At 41.8% G+C, this 27,970-nt stretch overlaps 2 protein-coding genes across 2 annotated transcripts; one reads left to right on the top strand and one right to left on the bottom strand.

Moving 5' to 3' along the window:
• Nucleotides 1-716: 716 nt before the first annotated feature.
• On the bottom strand, nt 717-4,345 carry LOC111968618 (eukaryotic translation initiation factor 4E). The gene is made up of 7 exons (XM_023994316.2): nt 4,264-4,345; nt 3,369-3,475; nt 2,105-2,200; nt 1,858-1,921; nt 1,556-1,669; nt 1,252-1,391; nt 717-1,071 (listed from the first exon to the last, which is right to left on the bottom strand). Exons 1-7 carry the CDS (start codon nt 4,279-4,281, stop codon nt 957-959), a joined length of 654 nt encoding a protein of 217 aa, XP_023850084.1. The 5' UTR covers nt 4,282-4,345; the 3' UTR covers nt 717-956.
• Nucleotides 4,346-9,805: 5,460 nt separating this feature from the next.
• LOC111968616 (methionine aminopeptidase 1) lies at nt 9,806-26,811 on the top strand. Its single transcript, XM_023994315.2, has 11 exons — nt 9,806-10,035; nt 11,270-11,321; nt 11,837-11,946; nt 12,210-12,270; nt 23,866-23,957; nt 24,054-24,137; nt 24,262-24,400; nt 24,930-25,061; nt 25,505-25,648; nt 26,065-26,130; nt 26,235-26,811. Exons 1-11 carry the CDS (start codon nt 9,922-9,924, stop codon nt 26,399-26,401), a joined length of 1,161 nt encoding a protein of 386 aa, XP_023850083.1. The 5' UTR covers nt 9,806-9,921; the 3' UTR covers nt 26,402-26,811.
• Nucleotides 26,812-27,970: the final 1,159 nt, after the last annotated feature.

Here is a 27,970-nt window from a genome sequence, read left to right as displayed (position 1 = left end):
GTCAAATATCAAACCATTTCTAACAAGGACTGTACAAATTACAAGTTGCAAAAAGTATTCCATAATATAAAAACAGCTTCTACCGAATTGCAAAACCAAAGTTTTAATCATGTAGTTAACAAAGACTAATTGAGTCATGAAATTATCAGAAAGGCTTGATTACATGCGCTTGAGGTTTAAAGGAGAAGACTTTTTTTTTTTTTTACAACCAAATCCCTATTTTTGATGTAAATGGCATGTTATAGAACGGCCCCTAAACTACACAAGGATGAAGAAGTGATTTGCTGGTTGGGGTAAGTTTCTCAAAAACAAGTGACATCACAAAAAAGGATATTCTATAACATGTCATTTAGCATTTTTTTTTTTAAAGAGATCTGGTTGCAAAAAAAAACGTATTACAAAAAACAAATCACCTTTAAGGCCATAGCACAGAACAAGTAAAAAAAATTGCTAAAAAGCTATTTGGTATAATAAATTAAAAAAGTGTAACATCATTAATGATTACAGCAATTACAATGCTGTATACAAGGGCACTGAAAAATGTTTTCGTTTTATTTTTGCATTTCAAATGAATTCCCTGCCATTAAATAAATCAACAAAATAATTTTCTTTATAACTCTGAACATCTTACATTTCTATGAAAGGTATTCATTTGCGTTTTGAGGTTTGCATGTTCACCTGTGTGGCTATGACATGTGGATTAATAGCATTGGCAGGTGTGTGTGTGTGTGTGTGTGTGTGTGTGTGTGTGTGGGGGGGGGGGGTTCCAGAGAAAGTAGTGTGTCCTGTTAATAACGTTTTTCCTGTGTTCACAGGTCTAGGGCTGTTTCTGTCGAAGCTTTGGTATATAGTCATGAGTTTTTCCCAGATTTCATCACGCAGCCATTGCAGTTAAGTAAACAAAACCTACCCACAATGAAAAGTAGACAAAACAAAACAAGGCACACGGTTCATTTTCAGACAACAAACTTGTTTTTGGTGGTGGAGCCGCTCTTTGTGGAGGTGTCAGAGTGGGACTGGTAGCCAATGGTCATCTTCATGGGGATTCCCAAGCGCTCCTTATAGACTCTCCTGTTGACACACACAGGGCAATGAGACGGGAGGTGGTAGCAAAATAATTTTGAAATACTAAGACTATACACACTTTAGTAAGTCAATACATTTTCCTGAGGAGTCTGTTTTATAAAGCAAGAGCAAAGTTGGAACGCTAACTACACTAAGAAACATTGACTTCAAATTGATCCAACTTACCCTATGTGTGTTACGGCTTCCCTGTTGTCAAAGTCTGCTGTCCAGATGGCGATTTTGTCTCCTTTAGTGCGAATATTGACTACTGCGCCACACACTTCGTCACTATAGTCATCGAAAGCCTCCCCAACAAGGCAGAGAAGCTGGACAAGTGATGTGCCCGGAAAAAATATGGAACCATACATTAACATTTCAGTGGCATCACAGAATTCCTTAATCCAGCTACACAGGTAGAAGCTTGAGGCTGTATGTCATTCCAAAATGTCCATGCACACACACACTGAGACATATACCCACACTAACTCACTGTTTCTAGCCAGAAGCGGTCCAGGTCTTGTCTCCTCTGCTGCTTGTTGAGCGTGATCAGCCAACGCCCTCCTTGCTTGTTTCGCTCATCCTCCCACATGGGCTCAATGCCATCCTGTCACACCAGAGGAGAGACACAGCTTTACTTGGTTTAAAACCACAGGAGAAGATGCCATGGCTGAACAGTCCTGAACAATTTCCTTCCAGGCACACTTTACAATTAGGCTTAGTTGCAAAGATACCATGAAGTTACATGGAATAAAATGGCTTCCTTGTTCGCTTTTTGAAATGCCACAAACCTACCTTAAAGAGGGAGTAGTCGCATCCAGATATCAGATTGCTTGACAACTGAATATGATTATACAGACTGAAATGACAAGATCATTTTCTTAGTACAACACACACAATTGCAGTATAGTGGGAAGGAACTGAACGCTATCAGGATGATGAAAGAAGACATGTTGGTATAATCTCCAATTATCCTTTTCATACTCCATCAATCCATGTCATCATTTTTTTTTTTTTTTACTTTAGTCTTATTGATACTTACGCCCAGAAATCTTCAACCGTGTCAAACTTCGAGATGAGGCGGAGGTTTGCCTGCCATGTTTTGGTCTTATCATTTTTGAAGAACCAGAGAGACCATCTGTTGGGGCAAAACAGAAATGGGATTTGCATAAAGTAAACACTGGCTAATTAAACGGCTGGTAAACAAACGTAATCAACAGCCCATAAGCCTCAAAGCAAATTAGGAAGTTATGGATGGGGGGGGGGGGGAATTGACACATGGTTCACTGCTTTGTGCCATATTCATTCAATGTCAAATCCTTAGGCAGTTCAACTGAGCTTGACTGCAGTTACAAAGTGAAATGCATAGTTGGTAATCACACAGACAGACCCAGCTTGTGTTATGAACACTTATTAGCTATAACAATAAAGTGAGTCGCACACTGTATATACAGTACCAGTCAAAACTGTGGACCCACCTACTCATTCATTGGTTTTTCTTTATTTTTACTATATTGTAGAATAAGAGTGAAGACATCAAAACTATGAAGTAACACATACGGAATCATGTAGTACCTAAAAAGGTGTTAAACAAATCAAAATATATTTTATATTCTTCAAAGTAGCCCCCCTTTGCCTTGATAACAGCTTGGCACACATTTTTGGCATTCTCTCAACCAGCTTAATGAGGAATGCTTTTCCAACAGTCTTGGAGTTCCCACATATGCAGAGTACTTATTGGCTGCTTTTCCTTCACTCTGCGGTCCAACTCATCCCAAAACCATCTCAATTGGGTAGAGGTCGGGTGATTGTGGAGACCAGGTCATCTGATGCAGCACTCCATCACTCTCCTTCTTGGTGGTTTTTGCGACTGCACTTGAAGAAACGTTAAAAGCTCTTGAAATGTTCCACATTGGCTGACCTTCATGTCTTAAAGACCTGACGGACTGTCGTTTCTCTTTGCTTATTTGAGCTGTTCATGTCATAATATGGACATTTACCAAATAGCGCTATCTTCTGTATACCACCCCTACCTTGTCACAACAACTGATTGGCTCAAATGCATTGAGGAAAGAAATTCCACAAATTAACAAGGCACACGTGTTAATTGAAATGCATTCCAGGTGACTACCTAATGAAGCTGGTTGAGAGAATACCAAGAGTGTGCAAAGCTGTCATCAAGGCAAAGGGTGGCTACTTTGAAGAATCTCAAATATATAAAAAAAAGTTTCACAGGTAAACGTTCCTTAACACCGAGTAGCAGCCTGTAATGGTCATCAAAGAGCAGTAGCCTGGGTCAAACTTACTTGTTCTGTAGGGGGTGTTTGATGTAGCTCTCAGGGCTCACGATCTCCTGACCAGTCTCTGCTTCTGCTCCTTCTTCAGCATGTTGGGGTGGATTTAAATTGATTTCCTAGTGGAAAACAACTTGAAATTAGTAAGAAGTATGATCTTGCAGGACTGCCATGTCTTGGGTCATTGGTAAGTCTGATTGTTTTCGTTTTTATATACAACGCTGGGTTGAACGTGAGTATAGGTAATGACATCGGACTTTAGTTTTTTGCAACATAATTTCCAGACACTATTTACATAGGCTAGATGGTCCAACAGTATTTCAAATCAATGAAATAAACAGTTTACTTTCATCTATGGTGTAAATACTGTTGTGCGTAAATGTATTGCACCAGCCATAATGAAATGATTGGACAAGTTGGTGAACTGTCTAGCAGCTAGTTAGCTAGCTAGCCTAAAGTAGAAGCAACAGACTAGTCCAAGAAAGCCCAACCTGACAACTAGCTAATTATACCATTTATAGTGCACTTTTTCTTTCATTAAAACACATTTGTTTGACAAAATACATAATGTTGAAAATGTACTACTAACATGTAGGTACGCGCAAATGCCCGACCGCGCAAATTTAACAGCTGTGACAACATGTACCGAACTTGTTGTTAGTTAGCTACAGTAGGCGATTCACATAGTTAGTGTACATTCCCCTCTCAGTTGTCTTTGCACTGCTTGGGTCGTGGCACAAAAAGTTTCTACAAGGGCAAGAATAGCCGAAAATACGACCATGTAAACATGCATTTCTTTCGAATTTATTAGATTCGAGCTATTAATATTACATTCTGGATAACAATGTATATTGGACAACGGATTCCAATAACGTTATAAAATATTTTCGTCGGTAAAGGTACTCACCGGTTCCGCGGTCGCCATCTTATGAGTCTCCGTGTAGAACGTTGAAATTCATTGGACCAGAGAGGAAGAGCGAAGAGAGAGGGATAAGGGTCGTCACTAGTTACCACATCCACAAAGTCATAACCCCGCCCATTTCTTAAATGTATGTTCTTAAAACGTGATTTTAAACCTAACCCAAACCTTAACCACACTGATAACCGTGTGCCTAACCCTAACCTTAAATTAAGGCCAAAAATCTTTTTTTTGTTTTCTTGATTGTCTACTATATAGCTCATTTTTACTTTGTGGCTGTGGTAACTAGGGATACCTGGGCCCTAAATCTGTCTTTTCCAGCAGGTGGCGTTTTTTTTCTTGCTCACCAAGCGACGAGTTTTTTTAATGGAAGTTGATGAGTGTCTAATTTGGTAAACACAATTTGAATGGTTTATTTGCTACGTGTGGCTTATTTGATCAATAGAAGTTGAGTAATTATTAGGTTGTGACGAGTGTACTGATAGAAGTAGGACACGTGACATCCCAGCAACTTTGAGAAAAACACTTTATATCGGAGTTTTGCCTAGTTGACACTCGTTACCACAGCCACAAAGTCCTAATCGAAGTGTATTTCTACAATTTAACTACGTAAATGTGATTTTAACCCTAACCTTACCTTCAGTGCTAATTTTATGCCTAATCCCAGCCGTAAATCTTTTTTTACGATAGAGACAGTATTGACTTTGTGGCTGGGGTAACTAGTGGAAACCATTGTGCCTGACGTTCACACGCATTATCTGCCCTTCGCATTGGCTAGAATGGTCTCACCTAGTCTTGCCTCCCCCCGATGCCTTCCATTTTTTTTTTAAATACATTTATTAGAGCCAAAGATTATGGATATACTGACAAGACACATATCTCAGTTTCTGGCCGAACAATGAGAATCGTTATCCCCAAAGCGGCAAGGCGAGATGTCTAGCTCCCGCCTATCCTTTCTTTGGATTGGTGGATACATCTCATTATTGTAATCTTCTTTTGAATATTCGATGTTGTTGCCCTCTACCGCCTGCATTTAATGCAGAGATGCCATGCTATTAGCCTCGTACCATGAATATGTAAAGTCATCTCGAGGCAAATCCGATATAAAGTGTTGTTTCTCAAAGTTACCTTAATTTCTGTAATTGTGAATTAAACATGCAATACTAATCATCAAAAAAGATAATAAAAAATAGATAATAAATATACTTTTATTGTGTAACTAATCAGAAATTACATGACTTGTGCTCACAGTCAATAATACACAGCTTTATTGTACACACACAAATACACTTAATTTCAGCCAACAAAATAACCAGCCAAGGTGGTCACTAGTGATGCACAGGCGCAGGTTGGGTGGGTTTAGGGTCAGTGAAGTTGGAGATTTATATCTCCCTCACTAACTTTAAGCAACAGCTATCTGAGCAGCTTACCGATCGCTACAGCTGTACACAGCCCAACTGTAAATAGCCCATCCAACATACCTACCTCCTCCCTCAGCTCTTTTGCACACCAGTATTTCAACATGCACATCATCATCTGCACATCTATCACTCCAGTATTAATTTGCTGAATTGTAATTACTTCGCTAATATGGCATATTTGTTGCTTTACCTCCTTACTCCATTTGCACACACTGTATATAGATTTTTCTATTGTGTTATTGACTGTACTTTTGTTTATCCCACGTGTAACTCTGTGTTGTTCTTTTTTGTCACACTGCTTAACCAAAAAAAGTGTTTAACAAATCAAAATATATTTTATATTTGAGATTCTTCAAATAGCCACCCTTTGCCTTGATAACAGCTTTGCAAACTCTTGGCATTCTCTCAACCAGCTTCACCTGGAATGCTTTTCCATCAGTCTTGAAGGAGTTCCCACATATGCTGAGCACTTGTTGGCTGCTTTTCCTTCACTCTGCGGTCCGACTCATCCCAAACCTTCTCAATTAGTTTGAGGTCGGGGGATTGTGGAGACCAGGTCACCTGATGCAGCACTCAATCACTCTCCTTCTTGGTAAAATAGCCCTTACACAGCCTGGAGGTGTGTTGGGTCATTGTCCTGTTGAAAAACAAATGATAGTCCCACTAAGCCCAAACCAGATGGGATGGCGTATCGCTGCAGAATGATGTGGTAGCCATGCTGGTTGAGTGCACCTTGAATTCTAAATAAATCACAGAGTGTCACCAGTAAAGCAACACACCATAACACCTCCTCCTCCATGCTTTACGATGGGAAATACACATACAGAGATCATCCGTTCACCCACACCGCGTCTCACAAAGACACGGCGGTTGGAACCAAAAATCTCTAATTTAGACTCCAGACCAAAGGACAAATTTCCACCGGTCTAATGTCTATTGCTCTTGTTTCTTGGTCCAAGTAAGTTTCTTCTTCTTATTGGTGTCCTTTAGTGGTGTTTTTGTTGTTGCAGCAATTCGACCTTGAAGGCCTGATTCACACAGTCTCCTCTGAACAGTTGATGTTGAGATGTGTCTGTTACTTGAACTCTGTGAAGCATTTATTTGGGCTGCAATTTCTGAGGCTGGTAACTCTAATTAACTTATGCTCTGCAGCAGAGATAACTCTGGGTCTTCCATTCTTGTGGCGGTCCTCATGAGAGCCAGTTTCATCGTAGCACTTGATGGTTTTTGCGACTGCACTTGAAGAAACTTTCAAAGTTCTTGAAATGTTCTGGATTGACTGACCTTCATGTCTTAAAGTAATGATGGACTGTCTTTTCCATAATATGGACTTGGTCTTCTACCAAATAGGGATATCTTCTGTATACTGCCCCTACCTTGTCACAACACAACTGATTAGCTCAAACGTATTAAGGAAAGAAATTCCACAAATTAACTTAACAAGGCACACCTGTTAATTGAAATGCATTCCAGGTGACTACCTCATGAAGCTGGTTGAGAGAATTCCAAAAATATATTTGGTTACTACATAATTCCAAATGTGTTATTTCATAGTTTTGATGTCTTCACTATATTTCTACAATGTAGAAAATAGTAAAAATAAAGAAAACCCCTGTAATGAGTAGGTGTGTCCAAACTTTTGACTGGTGCTGTATATATTTAAAAAAATCTATATTTTCCTTTATTATTTTTACTATCACCCCTCTCCTAATTGGAGGAAACTAATGGACAACAACACTTAGGCTTCTACTTCCAGCTTATACATACTTTATCAATTTACAGACACAATGTACTTTACAATAGTTATCTTATCTTTAAATCAGACTTTATTAGTATAATGAGTAATCCAGGAATGTCGCAAGTCAATTTACATAAGAAACTCTACAGAGCACCTAAATTACTTCTGGACACGAATAGTGGGGGAGCTCCTCCTCCTCCTTCTCACCACTCCATACAGTCCCATTTTTCCCACATTCTTGCCGGGATAAGCCTCTTATATCTCCCTTGCACATGCAATGGTAGGTCAGGGATGCGGGAGTGACGGACAGGTTCCGGGTTGTTGGGGGCCGAGGCCGAGAGACCCACACAGTTACTGCTCCTAAACGGAGGGGGGTCATAGAGGTAATGGGGTTAGTATGTGTGTTTGTGGTGCAGTGTAAGTTGGCTACGGGAACAGGCCTAGGTGTCTGTAGCCTAGTCCCAGATGTGTGCTCTTGCCAACTCCATTGCTGTCATTGTCAAGCCAAACATTTGGCATCACCATTAGTGACAAGGGGTTGGAATGATGGCACCAACAGACTGGGACTCAGGGTAAGAATATGTGTGTGAGTGAGTGAGTGAGTATTTTGTGGCGAGAACTGAACAGTGGAAGATATCTCTCCTCCTATCTGTGTTGTCATAGTTTCTTATCCCTCAGGTGAAATATTTCAGACAATGTAAATAATCTCTACTCCTCCTCAGTGTTAGAGAAGATGAGAGAGAATATTAAAAGGCAGGTATCTTACATCACCGGTTAGAAAGTTGGGCCAGTAACTGAACGGTTGCTGGTTCGAATCCCCAAGCCGACAAGGTGAAAAATCTGTCTGTGTTGTTGAGCAAGGTACTTTTAAACCCTAATTGGTCATGTAAGTCACTCTGAATAAGAGCTTCTGCTAAATTACAAAAATTGTAAATCAGTCAGGATGGGAAGGAAGAAGATACTACCATCTTGTGGTAGTTGCAGACTGATAGTCAATGTACATTTTTTGCAAAAGGGGGTCAGATCAAATAGGCCTACACATTTAATTTCCCATGGAATGAGCCTTGAGTAAATAAGTAAAGCATGTGTGTGTATCTGTATGTGTGTTTGGGGAAGGGATATTAAGCCTGTTTGTTGTAGTATAGTACTGCACCATGTCCGTGTGTGTGTGTCTCTCTTTGTGTGTCGTCCTTCTTCATCCATTTCTCACCTGTTCGTGAGTCCGTTGCTGAGGCTGCCTCCTACCAGTGTCTGTTGGGAGGGCAGAGCAATGCAGCTGAGCCGCTATCTACTCTGCCTTCTCTGGCCCCCGGGGATGGACTGGCATGGGCACCAGCTCAACACCGACAGCCACTCCTCCACTGCAGGCCCCTCCTGCCTCTCCGCCTAGACCAGCACCCAGAGACCACCACCACCTCACAGCCCGGCCCAATGCAGCTAGGCCACTGGGGAAATAAGAACAGAAGACAACATTGTCTATACAACAATAACAACAGGCCACTAGAGAGATGGACAGAGAAGTCAACAAAGGACAGGGTACTGTTTAGAAGGCACAATAAGAAAGAAAACACAGTGAAACAGGAGGTAGAATACTATCTGAACTTGTGAAATATCAGATGTTTTTTGTTTGCAACACGTTTTGTTATGGTGTGTGCCGTAATGAACACAACCCAGCTTCAATAAAAAAACATAAAGGACAGCATCAACAGGGTTGAGTTCAGATGGATGACAATGCACACATTGAAGATTGTAGAAGGCCAAATGTAATGAATACAGGTGATATGATTAATTGCTAGACCTACTTGGCAGAGAGACACATAAGATAATATCTAGACAATTTCTTTATATCTGAACTTTCGACAAGGTTGTTCTCTACTGAACACACACCCACTTAACAAGAGAGAAAGAGAGGTGAGCGACTACACCTAGATGGAACCAAACCAGGTTATCCCAATCATTTGGTGTGTGTGTGTGAATATATGGACAATGGAGGAGGTATATATAATATAAAACCACTTCTAACACTATTTTTCCCGTTTAACGCCTTAAATATGCGCCATTACCCATCTATCTCATCTTTCTATTTGTAGCTAGCTAAACTAACGTTAGCTAACCAAGCTAGTTTACTAGCTAGCTGATCGTTTTATGAACATAACTTGTGAGCATCGCATTCAGATGAGCTTTAAAATATATATATATTTATCCCCATTTCCGATGATCCAGTGATCTCATCCATGATGTCTTGGCGGCTGTGTCGCAAGCTAAAGGCAAAAAACGTAAACAAAGAGGATACATGCGAGTAGAGCAACTGAGTTTGGAAGTCACACACACATGTCCATATATGGCATTGCGTTGGCAGCCATATTGGAATTTCTATCCGGTGATGTCCCTGCAAAAGGGAACACATATCTCCCGCTGGCGAGGTTTTCTCCATCCGACAGACCGTCCACTCCTCCCAGTCTCCACCCCTCTGGACTGCGGGCAGGCATGGCGGCTATCGAGACACGGGAATGCGAAACAGAAGGCTGTAGCAGCGAGGCCAAACTTCAATGTCCAACCTGTATCAAGCTCGGGATCCAAGGCTCATACTTTTGCTCTCAGGTAGCATTCGTTTTCTAATTCATTCAATTTGAAAGGGTCTGACATGATACACACAGCGGCCCAGTATCCTTCATCACGAGGTAGTTAGCGCTGACATAGTTGCCCTAATTGAGTTTCCTCACACCCCTTTAAGTAGCCTAACATATGATGCTAGTTAGCTACAGTAGCTAACTAACTACAAGCATTTTCTGCTTAAAACCCTAGCTAAAAAGCAATGGTTTGCAAACACATTAGCTAGGAACTTTATTTGAAGCCAATAGCTAACATTATCCTCCCGTATGAAAAATGCTTGTTTAGTTTATTGTAGTTTGTGTATTCTAACTAGTTAGCTAATGTTAGTAGCTAACTAGCAGTTAACTAACTCATTTGCTAGCGCGGTGTTTGTTAAACAGCATCAACTTTGTGAAGTCTAGCAAACCTGTTGGGTAGTTAGCCTAGTTTACCCATTGGCATTGGTTATTGCACTGAATTAAATTAAACTGTGCATGAAGCATGCTTTCTACAAATTGATGTAGCCATGCTAATTCATTTGATTTCTCTGCTCCTGGCCTGGCTGTAGTAACCCACCTGTGGCTTGTTTGTTTGAAATGTCAATCATTGAAATTGCCATGGAATCAAGGAAAGAAGAATGCAGGCCCCAGTTTCAGTTTAGCCAAACATATTTATAACTAACCCATCTGTCTGTGGTTTAGCTGTGTGTCATTAAAGGTAAAAGGCAGTACAATTAGTTTAAAGCTTATCACAGTCTGACAGTGTAGGCCTAGATTCCGTTTTGGCAGAGACTGATGGGGAGGTGGGCAGATCTGCTTTGATCTGTGCAGGCAACTCTGTCAGAGCCTCTATCCATGAAACCAGACGGTTGGTGGGATATTTTTCCCCTGCTGCTCTCACTGTTCTAGTGGTCACTGGTCAAAAAATCCATTAACTGAGTAGCAGAGATGTTAGTCATGGTCAACTGGCCGTTGACCTAGTCTTGAAATAAACTGTTAAGTGGTTTATGTAGCATGTGTGCAATTCAGAGCCCATTGGTCTCTCTCCCTCTGCCTTTGTATAATATTGAGCAGGAAAGCACAAATCCCAGTCCACAGACGTTTAGAGGAATTGATTCTGCAATTTGTGCCATTGAGAAACAAACAGCCAGCAGATACTGCTGCTATTGATGATTTGAGGTCGCACACCCCTGATGTGCAGTCTCATATGGATATATCTCTCCTCTCTTTGTCCCCTCATTCAGGAGTGCTTCAAAGGGAGCTGGGCTACTCACAAGCAGATGCACAAAAAAGCAAGTACGTAGCCTCGTTAGCAATATCCTATCACAGACCAACTCACTTCAAAATAATTTTTCAAACAGATCACAATGTTGCTTCATGGGCTTTGTCATTGTTCCCATTCCTACATGACCTATCATCTGAAGGCATAGAATATGTGAAAGCCTGCATAAATGCCCAAATTTTTCCATCCTCTAATTTTGATGTTGAAATAGAGCAATGGTGTAGCCATTCAAAATGGACTTTGACATTGTAATACGTACCAGCCATTATAACTGGGGTGGACAATCTGTGATATCCGGTTGGGGTACAGGCTTCCCCCTCAGCCAGGCAGCAACACACCGGATTCAATTTATCAATGTAACAAAACCAAAAAAAAGCTATTGTTTAGTCGACTTGGGCATTTTACTGCTTGGCTGGAAGAAAAAACTGCACCCACACTGGGCCCTCATAGGATAAGCTTGCCCAAGAGTAGTCTGATCTTTCAAAATGTTGTCAAATCAGATGTCCTATATTACATTCTCTTTTTGCAGAGGAGGATAAGAACCAGGATGAGGCAAAGAACTGCGTAGAGAACGACACCAACACAGACCCATGGCCTGGCTACCGCTACACGGGCAGACTACGCCCTCACTACCCACTCGTAAGGCCACCTTTCTGGTACATTTCTAAATTGGGCTAATGTGCTGATAAGAGCTTTTATGTAGGAGCTTTTTTTCTTGACTACATAGTAGTCCAACATATGTCAACACAACATGATTTAATAGACATAAGCCACACAAGCTTTGTGTAAAGTTTATTCATTAGCCCCTGGGAGCTGTGTAATCATGTCTCAACTCTAGTCTTGTTGGTTCCTTCTGTGAGCTCCATGTAATCAATCTCACCTGTCATTGGTTCCCCATGTAGACTCCCATGAGGCATGTCCCCGGTAACATCGAAAGACCTGACTATGCCGACCATCCACTAGGTAACGCTACTCCTCCAAGACTGCCTCCAGTTGCTTTGAACTTTTAAGAAATTCTTTGCTGTCCATTTGAAAATCTTCTCAAGGCTAGTATTCTTTGTCATGAATTGTGTTGATATTGAAACATGACACTTTATCTGAGAAATGTATACTGTTTCTATGTTTAACATCAGGTGACATCATTCATAGAAAATGGGTTTCTGCCCCAGCCATAGATTCCACTAAAGCTGATCATTCATTATGTAACCATGGTAACCTCAATGGTGAGGATTCACTCCATAAGGTAACTGTCACCTGACTGCTGATCAGCCACCAGGTAGCCATGGTTAGTCTCTCCACTCATGGCACATTCATCCAAATGGCACGCCGGGACACGAGTGAGAATGTCATGTCCGTTGTTCGTGATCATCAGAGCCCAGTTTCTCAAAAGTTATCTGAATTTCAGCTATCGGATGGGATAAATGCATAGAATTTGAATGAATAGAGTGGGATTCCCCATCCAAGTCAATGATTTGGCTGTTTGATTCATTCTGTTTCTATGTATTAAATGGCTCCATTTTGCTACAGATTTTCAATGTTCGAACATGGCTTGAGGCGAATCCCATGCATCAATTTGCCAATGATCCCACAACCCTTCTAAAGATGCAACAAGTCATTTTAATTTAGAATGATGTTACAACACCTGTGTAGTTCTCTACTGAAGCTGCAGAGTCTGAGAGTAAGTAGTAGCCAGTGCACACTCACACTGTGAATTCCAGTTCACTTTCTCTGGATGGCAAGTGGCTTGAACATTACGTTACATGTCAGGGATGGGCAACTGGTGGCCTGTGGAGAAATTACAAAAAATGTATTTTTACAAAAATGTATGTTCACTTGGAACTCATTCGAGGTCTCAACTAACTCTTGAGACTTATAGTAGAATACACAAGGTGCAATTTCAAAATTGTCTTGGGAATTAGCCGTTTTTATCTTATGTCAGTCACTGACAGTCACTCAATTAGCCCATGTCAGCTAACAATAGGCTACTTTAACTTTACCGTCGTATTTCAAATCAAACTATTTATCACATGCTCCGAATGCAACAAGTGTAGACCTTGCCATGAAATGCTTACTTATACAAGCCCTTAACCAACAGTGCAGTTCATGAAGAGTTAGGAAAATATTGACCAAATAAACTAAAGTAACATAACAATAACGAGGCTATATACAGGGGGTACCGGTACCGAGTCAGTGTGCGGGGGTACAGGTTAGAGGTAATTTGTACATGTAGGTAGGGTTGAAGTGACTATGCATAGATATTAAACAGCAAGTAGCAGCAGTGTACAAAACAAATGGAGGGGAGGGGGGCAATGTAATATTAGCAATGTTTACTTTAACTTTTTTTTTTTACAACAATTTAATTAATTTTAGAATAAGGCTGTAACGTAACAATGTGTAAAGTCAAGGGGTCTCAATACTTTCCAAATATACTGTATGTACAGCAATGGTTAAATAGGATAGGTCTTGACTAGAATACAGTATATACATATGAAGTGGGTAAAACAGTATGTAAACATTATTCAATTGACCAGGGTTCCATGACTATGTACATAGTGCAGCAGTGTCTAAGGTACAGTAACCTTTTGGTAGCTTGCTCATGACAGTCACTAAAGTTCAGGGCAGGATACCAGCTAGTGGTGACTATTTAAACATCTGATGGCCTGGAGATAGAAGCTGTTTTTCAGTCTCTGTCCCAGCTTTGATGCACCTGTACTGACATCGCCTTTTCTATGGTAGCGGGGTGAATAGACAGTGGCTCGGGTAGCTGAAGTCCTTGATGATTTTCTTGGCATTCCTGTGACACCGGGTGCTGTAGATGACCTGGAGGGCAGGGGTTGTGACCCCGGTGATGCGTTGGGCAGACCGCATCACCCGCTGGAGAGCCCTGCGGTTGCGTTTGGTGCAGTTGATGTACCAGACAGTGATGCAGCCCGACAGGATTCTCTCAATTGTGCATCTGTAGAAGTTAATGGGGGACATAGGGGCCAAGCTGAATTTCTTCAGCCCCCTGAGGTTGAAGAGGCACTGTTGCGCTGCCTTCACCATACTTTCTGTGTGGACCATTTCAGATTGTCAGTGATGTGTACGCCAAGGAAGTTGAAGCTTTTCACCTTCACTGCGGCCATGTAGATGGGGATGTGCTCCCTCTACTGTCTCCTGAAGTTTTGTTGAGGGAGGATATTTTCCTGGCACCTCTCCATCAGGGCCCTCACCACCTCCCTGTAGTCTCTCGTCGTTGTTGGTAATCAGACCTAGCACTGTGTCTGCAAAATTGAGGATTGAGTTGGCGATGTGCGTGGCCACCCAGTCATGGGTGAACAGTGAGCACGCACCCTTGTGGGGCCCCTGTGTTGAAGATGAGTGTAGTGGAGGTGTTGTTGCTTACCTTCACCACCTGGGGGGGTGGCCTGTCAGGAAGTCCAGGAACCAGTTGCACGGGGCGGGCTTCAGACCCAGGGCCTAATGATGAGCTTGAAGGGTACTATAGGTTGAGCTGTAGTCAATGAACAACATTCTTACATAGGTATTCCTCTTGTCCAGATGGGATAGGGCAGTGTGATGGTGATTGCATAGTCCTTGGCTCTATTAGGGTGGTATGCAAATTGCAATGGGTCTAGGGTGTCTGGTAAGGTGGAGGTGATATGATCCTTTACTAGCCTCTCAAAGCGCTTCATGACAGAAGTGAGTTATACAGAGCCATAGTCATGTAGTTCAGTGATCTTTGCCTTCTTGGGTACAGGAACAATGGTGCACAGGAACAATGGTGGACATCTTGAAGCAAGTGGGGACAACAGACTGGGATAGGGAGAGATTGAATACAGTGTATTTGTAAGGTATTCAGATCCCTTGTATTTTTAAAAACATTTTGTTACATTACAGCCTTATCCTAAAATTGATAAAATAGAATTTTCCCCCCTCTTCAATCTACACACAATACCCCATAATGACAAAGTGAAAACAGCTTTGTATTAAATAAACCTGTACCTTATTTACATAGGTATTCAGACCCATTGCTATGTCAATTGAAACTGAGCTCAGGTGCATCCTGTTTCCATTGATTGTCCTTGATGTTTCTACAACTTGATTGGAGTCCGCCTATGGTAAATTCAATTGTTTGGACATGATTTGGAAGGGCACACACCTGTCTATATAAGTTGACAGTGCATGTCAGAGCAAAAACCAAACCATGAGGTCAACGGCACCAAAACATTTCTGCAGCATTGAAGGTCCCGAAGAACAGTGGCCTCCATCATTCTTAAATAGAAGACGTTTGGATCCACCAAGATTCTTCCTAGAGCTGGCCACCCGGCCAAACTGAGCAATCGGGGGAGAAGGGCCTTGGTCAGCGAGGTGTCCAAGAAACCGTTGGTCACTCTGGCAGAGCTCCAGAGTTCCTCTGTGGAGATAGGAGAACCTTCCAGAAGGACAACCATCTCTGCAGCACTCCACCAATCAGGCCTTTATACTAGAGTGGCAAGAGAGAAGCCACTCCTCAGTAAAAGACACAAGACTACCTGCTTGGAGTTTGCCAAAATTCACCTAAAGACTCTCAGACCATGAGAAACAAGATTCTCTAGTCTGATGACACCAAGATTGAACTCTTTGGCCTAAACGCCAGGCGTCATGTCTGGAGGAAACCTGGCACCATCCCTACAGTGAAGCATGGTGATGGCAGCATGCTGTGGTTATGTTTTTCAGCGGCAGGGACTGTGAGACTAGTCAGGACTGAGAGAAAGATGAATGGAGCAAAGTACAGAAAGATTGTTGATGAAAACCTGCTCCAGAGCGCGCAGGATCTGACCGGGGCGAAGGTTCACCTTCCAACAGGACAACGACCCTAAGCACACAGCCAAGACAACGCAGGAGTGGCTTTGGGACAAGTCTCTGAATATCCTTGAGTGGCCCAGACAGAGCCCCGACATGAACCCGATCAAACATCTCTGGAGAGACCTAAAAATAGCTGTCCATCGACGCTCCCCATCCAACTTGACAGAGCTTGAGAGGATCTGAAGAGAAGAATGGAAGAAACTCACCAAATACAGGTGTGCCAAGCTTTTAGTGTCACCAAAGAAGACTCAAGGCTGTAATCGCTGCCAACGGTACTTCAACAAAGTACTGAGTAAAGGGTCTGAATACTTATGTAAATGTGAGTTTGTTTTTTTTGGAATACATTTGCAAAGATGTCTAAACCAATTTTTGCTTTGTCAATATGGGATATTGGGTGTAGATTGAGGGGGATGGGGGGGACAATTTCATCCATTTAAGAATAAGGCTGTAATGTGGAAAAAGTCAAGGGGTCAGAATACTTTCTGAATGCACTGTATGTCTGTAAACACTCTAGCCAGCTGGTCTGCGCATGCTCTACGGACGTGGCTAGGGATGCCGTCTGGACCGCCAGCCTTGCGAGGGTTAACACCTTTAAATGTCTTACTTACATCGGCCACGGAGAACGAGAGCTCACGGTCAATGGTAGTTGCGGTGGCCCCCATCGGCGGCAGTGTTTCCCTCGACACTGACCAGGTGTTTAGCTTGTCCTGGAGCAAAACATTGGTGTCCGTGACGTGGCTAGTTTTCCCGTTAATAATCCGTGATTGTCTGGAGTCCTCTGCCACATACGTGTCGTGTCTGAGCCGTTGAATTGTGACTCCACATTCTGACATTTTGCTCCTTTTCCCTTGCGTTGTATGAGAGTACTGATGTGACCGATATCAGTCAGTTACTGATCTATACTTGTGCTATTTACAGTGCATTTGACCTTCACAAACTTTTGAAATTAATCCCTTTGCATGCTACCACAAGGGGAACTGACGTTTTCACTGGAGTCAAGGACTTTGTCACGGTTTTCAGTGGTTTTTACAACTTTTCTGCTGTTGTGACTGATGGGGCACCTTCAAAGCAAGGATAACCCACTGGATTTGCAGGATTGCTGCACCAGAGTGGTGTGGACTGCCCTGTACTGCGTCATTCACCAAGTAAGACCAATTTATGTTTTCATAAATTCATAGGCTATACTCGGCTTTAATATCACATAATAAACTGAACAAAAATATAAACGCAACATGTAAAGTGTTGGTTTCATGAGCTGAAATAAAAGAGCCCAGATTTGTTTACATCCCTGTTAGTGAGCATTTCCCCTTTCCCTGATAATCCATCCACTTGAGCGGCGTGGCATATCAAGAAGCTGATTAAACAGTATGATTATTACACAGGTGCACCTTGTGCTGGCGGTATTAAACGGCCTCTCTAAAATGTGCAATTTTGTCAACACAATGCCACAGATGTCAAGTTGAGGGAGGGTGCAATTAGTATGCTGACTGCAGGAATGTCCACCAGAGCTGTTGCCAGAGAATGTAATGTTAATTTCTCTACCATAAGCTGCCTCCATCATTTTTAGAGAATTTGGCAGTACGTCCAATCGGCCTCACAACCACAGAGCACGTGTATGGCGTTGTGCGGTTTTCTGATTTAACGGTTACAGAGTGCCCCATGGTGTGTTTATGGTATGGGCGGACATAAGCTACGGACAACGAACGCAATTGCATTTTATAGATGGTTATTTGAATGCACAGAGATACCGTGGCGAGATCCTGAGGCTCATTGTTGTGACATTCATCCGACGCCATTACCTCATGTTTCGGCATAATAATGCACGGCCCCATGTCACAAGGATCTGTACACAATTCCTGGAAGCTGAACATTTTCCTATTCTATGGCCTGCATACTCACCAGACATGTTACCCGTTGAGCATGTTTGGAATGCTCTGGATCAACATGTACGGCAGCGCGTTCCAGTTCACTCCCATATCCAGCAACTTCGCACATCCATTGAGAAGTGGAACAACATTCCACAGGCCACAATCAATTGCCTGATCAACTATGTGAAAGATGTCGCGCTGCATGATGCAAGTGGTGGTCAAACCAGAGACTGGTTTTCTGATCCAAGCCCCTACTTTTTTGTAAGGTATCTGTGACCAACAGATGCGTATCTGTATTGTGAAATCCATATATTAGGGCCTAATGAATTTATTTCAATTGATGGATTTCCTTATGAACTGTAGCTCAGTAAAATCTTTTGAAATAGTTGCATTTCATATTTTTTCGGTGTATAAATAAAAGAAATTACAAACGTCACTTAGTTTTTTTTTTTACATGTCTGTGTGGATGTAGCTTATGTTTGCAGTCAAATTGTGCTTATTTTATAATTGTAGGAAGCTCTGTGGAAAGAAGCTTAACTTCAGTCATGGATGTTGTGACAAGTTACCAACTTGATCCGAGGAGCGAACAGAGCTGTCAAACATCGAAGTTTATGGCCTCCCTCTGATGTCTGCTGCGTATGGTGATCTTCAACTTCACAGGGATATGATGGATGAGCTGCGGTAAATTCCTGGAGAGGTTATTTTCATTGCGCACAGAGTCCTCTGTTTTTGGAGGGGAGCATCAGTGTGGATACGAGTGAATTTAGGGATATCAGCTTTCTCTCTGATCTGGCCTTTCTTACTGACATAACCCAGCATCTGAAGGTGTAAGAATATTTTGAAGATAAATACACAACGCAGAGGACGAGAGGTCAAAGTACTAAAAGTAAATCGAGTACTAACGGTCAATAGGGAATTATCAATGGAAATGGTTGGTTTTCAGTTAAACATCTGGTAGGAATGTCAGTCCTGAACTTATAGCTACGTGTGGCACGTTCTTATTGGTCCAACCTGAAATGGGATATTTGTTATTTGGCCATTGGTCCAGTTTTATTGCAAGGAATTCTAATTGGTCAACCACAGGCTAGGGCTGTGTTATAAAACTACATCCTGTCCCTTTGTTCTGTGGAGAGAACCACAGGAGAGAACCACTGAAGACAGGGGAGCATGAACATCTACCATCTACTTCCAAGCATGATTTGTCTGCTTTGAATAAACCTATTTTCGTCCCCCTGATTTGCTTTGGGGTCTGTGTTATTAAAGAATAACCAACTGCTAACACATGGACGAAATCAGACTGTGGTAGCTCTTTACGCCTTTGTGAATGGGTTTCAGCGCAAACTTGAACTGTTCAAAGACCACCTGTCATTAGACCTGCTGAATCTGGCCCACTTTCCCACACATCTCTGAATGCGAGAACACCGTCCCCTTCAGCTGGTACACAGCTGACATCACAACATTACAGGAGCAATTCAAAGATCGCTTTCAAGACTTCCACGATATGCAGCCTCGCATCCATCTGTTCACTGATCCAATCTCCTCTGTTGTGAATGAACAGCCCACCGAATTGCAAATTGAGCTTTGAGAGTTGCAGGCCGACACCTTCTTTCAATCAAAACGGAACGAGAGGGGGATTGAGTTTTGGGAACTGTTGCCAGAGTTCAGTTTCCCACGCTTGAGAGAATTTGCACTTTCACTGGCCAGCATTTTTGGGAGCCCATTTGTAGGAGCAGCTTTTCCACAATCTTAAATCTAAAGAGAAACAGACTCTCAAAACACTTCCATCTCATGCGTGTGGTATGTACAACCATCCCTCCCTTGTGCATGCACATGAGAGAACACAAGTGTCACATTTGAAAGACAACTGATTACAAGTGGTTGTTGCTGCTGGTTGCACTTATTTCTGTAACCTAACCCTCACATTATATTTTTTCCCTTTTGAGGAGTATGTTTCCTGTACCATTATGGGATATGTAGGGCAGGCTATAATCAGTGGTGGAAAATGTACCCAGTTGTCGTACTTGAGTAAAGACCCGTTAATAGAAAATGACTGAAGTAAAAGTCTACATATATTTGGTTAAGTATCAAAAGTAAAATAATTTCAAATTCCGTAAATTAAGTAAATGATTTTCCTGTTTTATAATTTACAGATAGCCAGGGGCACACTCCAACACCATAATTTACAAATTTAAGCATTTGTGTTTAGTGAGTCCGCCAGGTCAGATGCTGTTGGGATGACCAGGGATGTTCTCATGATAAGTGTGTGAATTGGACCATCTTCCTGTTCTGCTAAGCATTCAAAATGTAACAAGTACTTTTTGGTGTCAAGGAAAATATATGGAGTAAATAGTAAATTATTTATTTGACAATTTTTACGTCACTACATTCCTAAAGAAAATAAAGTACAGATACCAACAACAAACTACTTGAACTAGTGTTGAAGTAGTTTTACTTAAAAGCCTGCACTTATTGGGAGAATTAGCTGCATAGAGAGCATTACAGTAGTCTACCATAAATATACCTGCCGCATGTATTGACAGCTACAGGATGCGTCATTTATCTGTCTTCACTTTTTATGAGCATTGGTGATAACAATTCCACATGTTCTGGTTATTAGGCTCCATTAGTTCTGTTTTTTTGTAGAAGGCTATTAGTTCTTAAAAATTTGTCAAACAAATCTCCATTTATTTTACTGTGTATTTTGTTAGGCTAAAGAAATCTCAAAGGCCGATATTGACATTTTTATTTGTTTAATACAGCCTTAATACTCAATGGAAGTAGTGAGGGCTGCACTGATCTGTTGCCCTTCTCTGTTTTGAAATTAACTCAAATACCAATTAATTTATATTGAAATCGGGGGTTTTTATTCGTTGAATGCAGTTTTTCACTGGAATGTGAACATTTTATACGACTTATCTTGACCACTTTTTTTATAAAGACCACTGACTTTATAAAACAGTAAATACGTATAGAACTTCTTATTGTGGTATTTGTATCCAATGTCAAGGATTTTGAATGCTACTGGTATAATGCATTGAGTTGTGGTTTAACTGCACAAATGGGTTGATTGTAAAAATCAGTTGACTACATGTTTGGGTATGGATGTGGGTACGCAGAACCGCGAGCCACTGCTGCCTCTCATGATGCGTTCAAATTTTGTGGCCCCCATAAAAGTAACCCATTTCACATGAGTCACTCCCCCTGTTCTGATGTTCTCTATACTGCTGTCTTGGCAAAATTAGAACGTAACCTCTTTTTCTGCTGTTCCACTTTTCTAAATTAGAAAATTCTGGGCCTAATACATATTGGCTGGGTTAAATAATATAACCATAAGCAGCACATCTGGATATATTTGAACATTTAACTGTCAATGTGATTTGCTGTCCTTGCCCAGCATTGATCACTAGACAGTCTGGCAAGTCTGCCACAGTGCTGTTTAATTGTTAATGGCATCCAATATATTCCTGTTGTCCTGAGTCTAGTCTACACATTGTGAACCTGGCTAGGGAGATTGTTTGCTCAATAGAATAGTTGATCTACCCCTAGGCTTTTTATGTTGGTTCAGAGAACAAACAGCCCATTGTTTAACTGGAATGCAAGTGTTGCGCACACAATATCTATGCGAACAGGTTAACAGGATGAATTCATCTGTGTAGGTTAGAGTAGAGGCGGGGGTTAAAGGTTTGTCACTGCGACGGATTTCCATATGTATTCAGGAGAGGTCTTTTTTGAGATCAGTGTAGATCCGCAATAAAACATATCCGGGGGTGGGCAGGGGCGCTGGTTTGGAGATGACACCGCCTAATACAGAAGCATGTCTGTTCTGCGAAATATATATTCCCAAACATTCTCATTTTTATTTTTGCTGTTAAACTTTATGCCCCCTACTGACATGCATGAGTGTTGCTGACGCCACATTGCAGGCCATATAATTTGGTCAGGTATTGAATTTTTTGAAATTTTGAATTTTTTTCATGATCTGGCATAATGGAAGGCAACATTTTAGGCTTTAAAAGTTACTTAATTGTTAGGTCAGTTTCTAAGCATTAATGAACGAAGAACCGTTTGTGAGCCAAATGAACAGCTCTTAGGTGAACGGAGCCCAATGAACCAGCTCACAGAAAAAACACAATACCCATCACTACGCGACAGAGCTCAAAGGGGACAATGGCGTATTTAAAAGGGCAACTCGCAGTTTCAGTGCATGTACAAAATTACCATCTTTCCCTAATTAAAGGGTAGGTTAATTTGGCCCCGGACAATCGATCTGAGATTGATTTTAAGTTTGTCATGGGATTTATTTTTGCTTTAATCCCCGAGTTAAATGGCTGTTGTAGATATTTGTAGCAGGTGCCATCTGACTATTTGCTAGTCTCTTAACAAGATTTGGGTCGATATCACTTGAACTTTTTTATTAAGAAATTATTCTTTAATTTACTAAACTGAAATTAACTCCACCTCCAGTGCATTAGACTAGTAAACCTTACCCTAGAATACATTTTTACCTTCTGTGGACAAACTTAAATAGCAGAACATTCCTGTATACATTTGCTACCCTCTGAAAGAAGCTTATTCGTCTTGGTTGATACCACAATCATTCCCACTTTGTTTGCGTGTGGCTATGTATGCAAGCGCTTGTGAGTGTTTGAGAGGAAGTGTGATTGAGGCTGGTGTCTGAAGCTCTTCTACTCATCACTTCAGCCGCAGAAGTGGGTCTTATGGCAGGTATGTCCTACTCCAACACCCCCATCCCACGCCCAGTTGTCTGTTTACATATGTGCGGCACATGACCACACACAGTCGCTCTCTTATTGTGTAACTATTTTGTTTCTTTCGTATGTCTCAATTGGTGAACACCTGGCAGGAAACTAGAGCATGGCCCAACATTTTTGCATGGCCTTTTCATTCATCCTTTGTTGCTGTAGTAGAGCTATGGTTTGTATTTTATCGTGGTGATGTGGATGTGGTACAGTAGTCATGTCGTCTAAGTGGTTGATAAACTGACTGTGGTTGTGGCCCATGCGCCAGTGATGTTGCCTACACTGATTATGAAGTGCATGTCAATGCTGTGGTCTACACATTGTATGTAAACATCGTTTTTGGTTTTGTGATCTCATGACAGATAAGAACTGTACAATAAGAATGTCATTTTCATTCCAATGAAAAGTCTATTAAACCATGTGGCTCAACCATAATAACAGTATATCAATACAAGGCCCCCATAGCACAGAATTATGTAGCTATTATATATTTGCACAGGAGTAAATAATATAGAGAATTCCACACAGCTGGAAGACAGGGATCCTTTCAGCTCTACAGGTGTGTCTAATATAGGGGGTAGAGGTTCATTTGGACTCTGCAGAATTCAGAGAATGGCTTCAGGAGGTCTGCAGAGCAACATTGTCATGCCTCTTGGTCGACTTGTGTAGGACCACATCCTCGTGGCGTTTTCATTTATTTTCTTTTAATATAGCCAGGTTAGGTGAAGACGTTTGGTGTCTACTTTAATTGGATGAATATATTCTGATGTGGGCTTCTAAGTAAAGCTAGGGACACTTTTTCATCCTAGATGTAGACTACCATTAGAAGGATGTGATGATGAAGGTAGTATTATGGTCAGTACTCCACATTAAGCTCTTTTCTATGTTAATAGCAAGGAGGTTGACATAGTAGCTGTGTGCGTGTGCTTTGGAGTGTAATGACACTATGTAGTTATGTTTGAGCAGTCAGTTTCAAGTGAGAGTCTTAGTTACTTTCTTTGACTCAGTTTGATGGAATGCTGATCAGGGTGAGTTTGGTGTATGGATGGAATAGTGATGTTAAAACAAAGCCGGTATGTCAATTCTGTTTGCTTTTTTTAAAGGCATGTCTGAGTCTGAGCAGTCTTTGAAGGGCACTTCACAGATCAAGATCCTTTCTGCCGAAGACATAGAAGGCATGACAGTTGTGTGTAAGGTAAATTATTCAATTGCTTTGTCACTTTTCTCCGTTGCAGTTATTAACATAGCTCTAAAAACAGTTTGAAATGGAAAGACATTTGTCTTTTTGTAGCTGGCCCGAGAGGTGCTTGACATCGCCGCCCTGATGGTAAAACCTGGCATGACCACGGAGGAGATTGACTACACTGTGCATCTGGTAAAGACCCTGGCCTCCTTTTCCCCCTCTCCTATCCCCTCATTCTCTTCCTTTCTCACTCTATTCTCCTCTCTCCCTCATCTTGATTGTTGATGTGTAATTACGTTTTTCTTTCTTCCTCCAGGCCTGCACAGCCAGAAACTGTTACCCCTCCCCTCTCAACTACTATAACTTCCCCAAGTCCTGCTGCACGTCAGTCAACGAGGTCATCTGCCACGGCATCCCAGACAGGAGACCTCTGGTGGATGGGGATATCCTCAACGGTAGGCTTCCCGGGAGGAATCTCCATAGTCTAAAGTGGCTTCCTCATCTCACTCCCTTAGTCTTTACTGATGTGAATGGACTGGGCAGGTAAACAGCAAATCCCTAGTTGGCATCCTTCATATGCTTTCACCTAATGGATGTGCTGTTATCAGATCATTGAGTATAATGGGATTTAACTATAGACGGCCACTTTAGACTATTGAGATGCACATAGAGAATGGGCTGTTCCCATTCGACAGACTGCCGTAGACTTCTTGCTCACAGCATGGTTTGACAAGAGAAATGATTTGATTTAGTATTCAGCAACAGTCTATAGGACTTCAGCCAAAATGTAGCCTTTGTCCTATATATTTCTGCTAAGTCTCTTCTGAAGAGCCATATCCAATCGGAGACGCAGCCAAAAACCTGACTTACAGCATGGTTAGACAAGAAAAATGGTCTCATTAGCGTTCAGCTTTGTCATTTTGCTCCCTAGCATGCATATATTTCTGCTAATGTTCGGCATCTCTTTCCCCCCCTCCTTTGCAGTGGATATTACTGTGTACCACAATGGTTTTCACGGAGACCTCAACGAGACCTTCTTCGTTGGGGAGGCAGATGAAGGGGCAAAAAAACTTGTCCAGACCACCTTCGAATGCCTTATGCAAGCCATCGACTCCGGTAGGATCTCTTACCTGATGCCAGATGATGATGATGATGATTTCTTTAGCAATTAGGTCACTATCTCAAAGTTAAAGGGGCAGTCAGCTGTTGCTACATCCATTTTGGGACTCATAAATGAATGATATGTACCCATTTGATTCTTGAAGAATATAACTTATAAATGCCTCATGAGCTTAGTTCAACTGCCGTACCCCATCCTTAACCCAAAATATAAGTATGTTTTACTCCAATGTTTGTAAACAAACACCTATATAGCCTCAACGTGGTTAACTATCATTTTGATATCATGGATGGTCAGTCCTTGCATCCACAGTTCTGTCTGAATTTGAGAGGTAACTTTTCTCCAGCCCCATCCCTCAGCTTTTTACTGAAACGGGTGGGGAGAATGCTTTGTTTCAACTGCTAATTGCCACTTTGTTTTTTTTCTCTCCCTTTTCTAGTGAAGCCAGGTATCCGCTACAGGGAGCTTGGTAACATCATCCAGAAACATGCCCAGGCTAACGGCTTCTCTGTGGTGCGGAGCTACTGTGGCCACGGCATCCACAAACTGTTCCACACTGCTCCTAACGTGCCACACTATGCCAGTGCGTAACACTACTTCTTAGGGCCGGGATGATACCTGTATTGCGATACTCATTAGTATCATGGCAAGGAAACAACACAAAGCGGATGTAACTTGTTTAGTAAAACAGCCCTAATGTTGGAAACAAACAATTGTCATTTATTTAGTCATATTTATTTTCGAAGCTACAGCACACTATTTTACATACAGCAGGTTTTTAAAGGACAGAAGAGTTGAGTCTGCTTTTTTTCTCTATTTTTGCCATGGAAAAAATATAGAGATACTGGTATTGTTCCGGCCCTACTTCCTCTCCTTACACCAATAAGCTCGTGAAATTGACATCCTATTCTCAGATAACATAGTAGCCTACTTTATTAATCCCCAACGGTGATTTGGGGTAAGATGTATAAAGCAGTGGGTTTACTCTTTCCTTTGCAGAAAACAAAGCAGTTGGAGTGATTAAGCCCGGCCATGTATTCACCATCGAGCCCATGATCTGTGAAGGTAAGGGCCATCTGAGACATGACTGCAGATTTGGGGTGTAATTTTGTGTCTAATGGTTGGTAATTGTATACCTATGTGTAATACTGCGTGTGTGTTCTGCATAGGTGGTTGGCAGGATGAGACGTGGCCTGATGGTTGGACAGCAGTGACCCGGGACGGGAAGCGTTCGGCCCAGTTTGAGCACACCCTCCTGGTGACTGAGACGGGCTGTGACATTCTGACGCGCCGGCTGGATGACAACGGACGTCCCCACTTCCTGAACCAAATCTAAACTGGGGGGGAACAGCAACAAAGGGACTGTCTCACGGCATGCGTTCTCTTTTGCACCCCCGTCGTATCACACACACACACACACACCTCTAACCTGAGGCACCACACCCCCTGGAGGCCCGACCCGCCCGCCTGCCGTGGCCCAGCTCTCACTGTTCAACGAATTTACTGTCCTTCTCCAAAATTAACGGAAAGTACTTGAATACATTTGATATCAACTGTGTGGATTTTTTATCTAGGCTGTTTTAAAAAAAGAAATGTCTCATCAGGAGATAAAAAGGACAAATAAGGGAAGTGTTTTCATGAAATGTGGCTTTGCGCAGTTGCAGGTTGAATTCTTACCTTGATTGTTAGCTTGGATTCTGTTGATGTGTATAACGGAAGAGGCATGGAAGGGATCAGGCTTTAGTTTGACCCCATGACTTTTAGACATGTGCTACCTTACTGTATTGCTTAATTGATAGCAAGGCAGCCGTGCTCCTATTGACCGGCCAGATGTGGCCAGGGAAGGGGAGCTGTTCAGCTCACCTGTAGTTTTCTGCTAAGGTGTGTAGTCCAGGTCTATTCAAATCTGGGCCCTGAGGTCTGCAGCACTGCTGGTTTTCTTTTTTCTCTGGGAGTGAACTAGTTTAGTAATGTTTAATTGATTGACCAGAATCCCTCACCTGGCATCCCCTGGTCTGGTTTGAATCGGGATTGAAGTTGGCAGTGCTACGAACCCTGGGGTCTGGATTGGACTTGTCCTGGTGCAGTGCGTTGAGCCTTAATTTTTGTGAATTAAGAATGAGCATGCTGGCTAATGTCCAGGCAGCATATATCCGTTATTCCTCAGTCCAGTCAATTGCTATTTACCTTGGTATGCTGTCGATTTACTGGTGCGAGCAACAGTCTTGAGTCTCCATTTCCAGTCTTTCCACAGTTTCTCTGCCACCTTTTTATTTCTTCTATGATGGAGTGATAAGCAGCTGTTGTGTATGCTTTTTTTTTGTTTTGAGTGTGAGGACTGTATAAATGCCAAAGGCTCTATTGCAACAGAAGTTTGGGTTTACCACAGACCTGTGAGTTAATACCCGATTCCAGAATACTGTATTAAAATAGTAATCATTTGAAGTATTAATTGTTTTACATTAGCTGGTAGTTCTGCATTTGTTTTTCTTTTATTGTACTTCCCATAATGTGCACATTATGGCAATCTGACTCTGCAAATGCAATTCATCTCATTCATTAGACTAGATTCTTACTCCCAATGCTATGCGTAATTAGCCTGGCGACGAGGTTCAAATGAAATTGACCAGTAAGACAATCCTTTGATTTATTGTATTAAATTCAAATTGATAAATAAGGAGTGAAATTCATTTTCTAGAATTTCATGACAACACAAATACTGCAAAGTAAGAAGGGGGAAAGGATGGTAAGGATTTCCAATTTATAACCTTGTGGAAAAATACTAAATGGAAAGCTGACTTTAATGTGATTTCTTCTGCAATGCCTTACCATTTCCCAGCATGCATTAAACCGAAGCCTTCTGAACTGCTCAAAGGGCAGTGTATGGGTCACAAACTCATCCAGC

The sequence above is a fragment of the Salvelinus sp. IW2-2015 genome, linkage group LG9 (genome assembly GCF_002910315.2).
Source record: "Salvelinus sp. IW2-2015 linkage group LG9, ASM291031v2, whole genome shotgun sequence".
Taxonomy (NCBI): domain Eukaryota; kingdom Metazoa; phylum Chordata; class Actinopteri; order Salmoniformes; family Salmonidae; genus Salvelinus; species Salvelinus sp. IW2-2015.
Note: the sequence above shows the minus strand (reverse complement) of the source record. Positions and strands in the feature narration are given on the sequence as shown.

Bases quoted from the DNA above. Each gene is read 5' to 3' on its own strand.
- LOC111968618 (XM_023994316.2), bottom strand. The intron at 1,392-1,555 runs GTGAGTTAGTGT...TCACTTGTCCAG, and splicing joins ACCGCTTCTGGCTAGAAACA to CTTCTCTGCCTTGTTGGGGA. The intron at 1,072-1,251 runs GTAAGTTGGATC...GTGTGTCAACAG, and splicing joins GAAGCCGTAACACACATAGG to GAGAGTCTATAAGGAGCGCT.
- LOC111968616 (XM_023994315.2), top strand. From the start codon at position 9,922: ATGGCGGCTATCGAGACACGGGAATGCGAAACAGAAGGCTGTAGCAGC. The intron at 11,947-12,209 runs GTAAGGCCACCT...TTCCCCATGTAG, and splicing joins TACGCCCTCACTACCCACTC to ACTCCCATGAGGCATGTCCC. The intron at 24,401-24,929 runs GTAGGCTTCCCG...CCTCCTTTGCAG, and splicing joins GGATGGGGATATCCTCAACG to TGGATATTACTGTGTACCAC.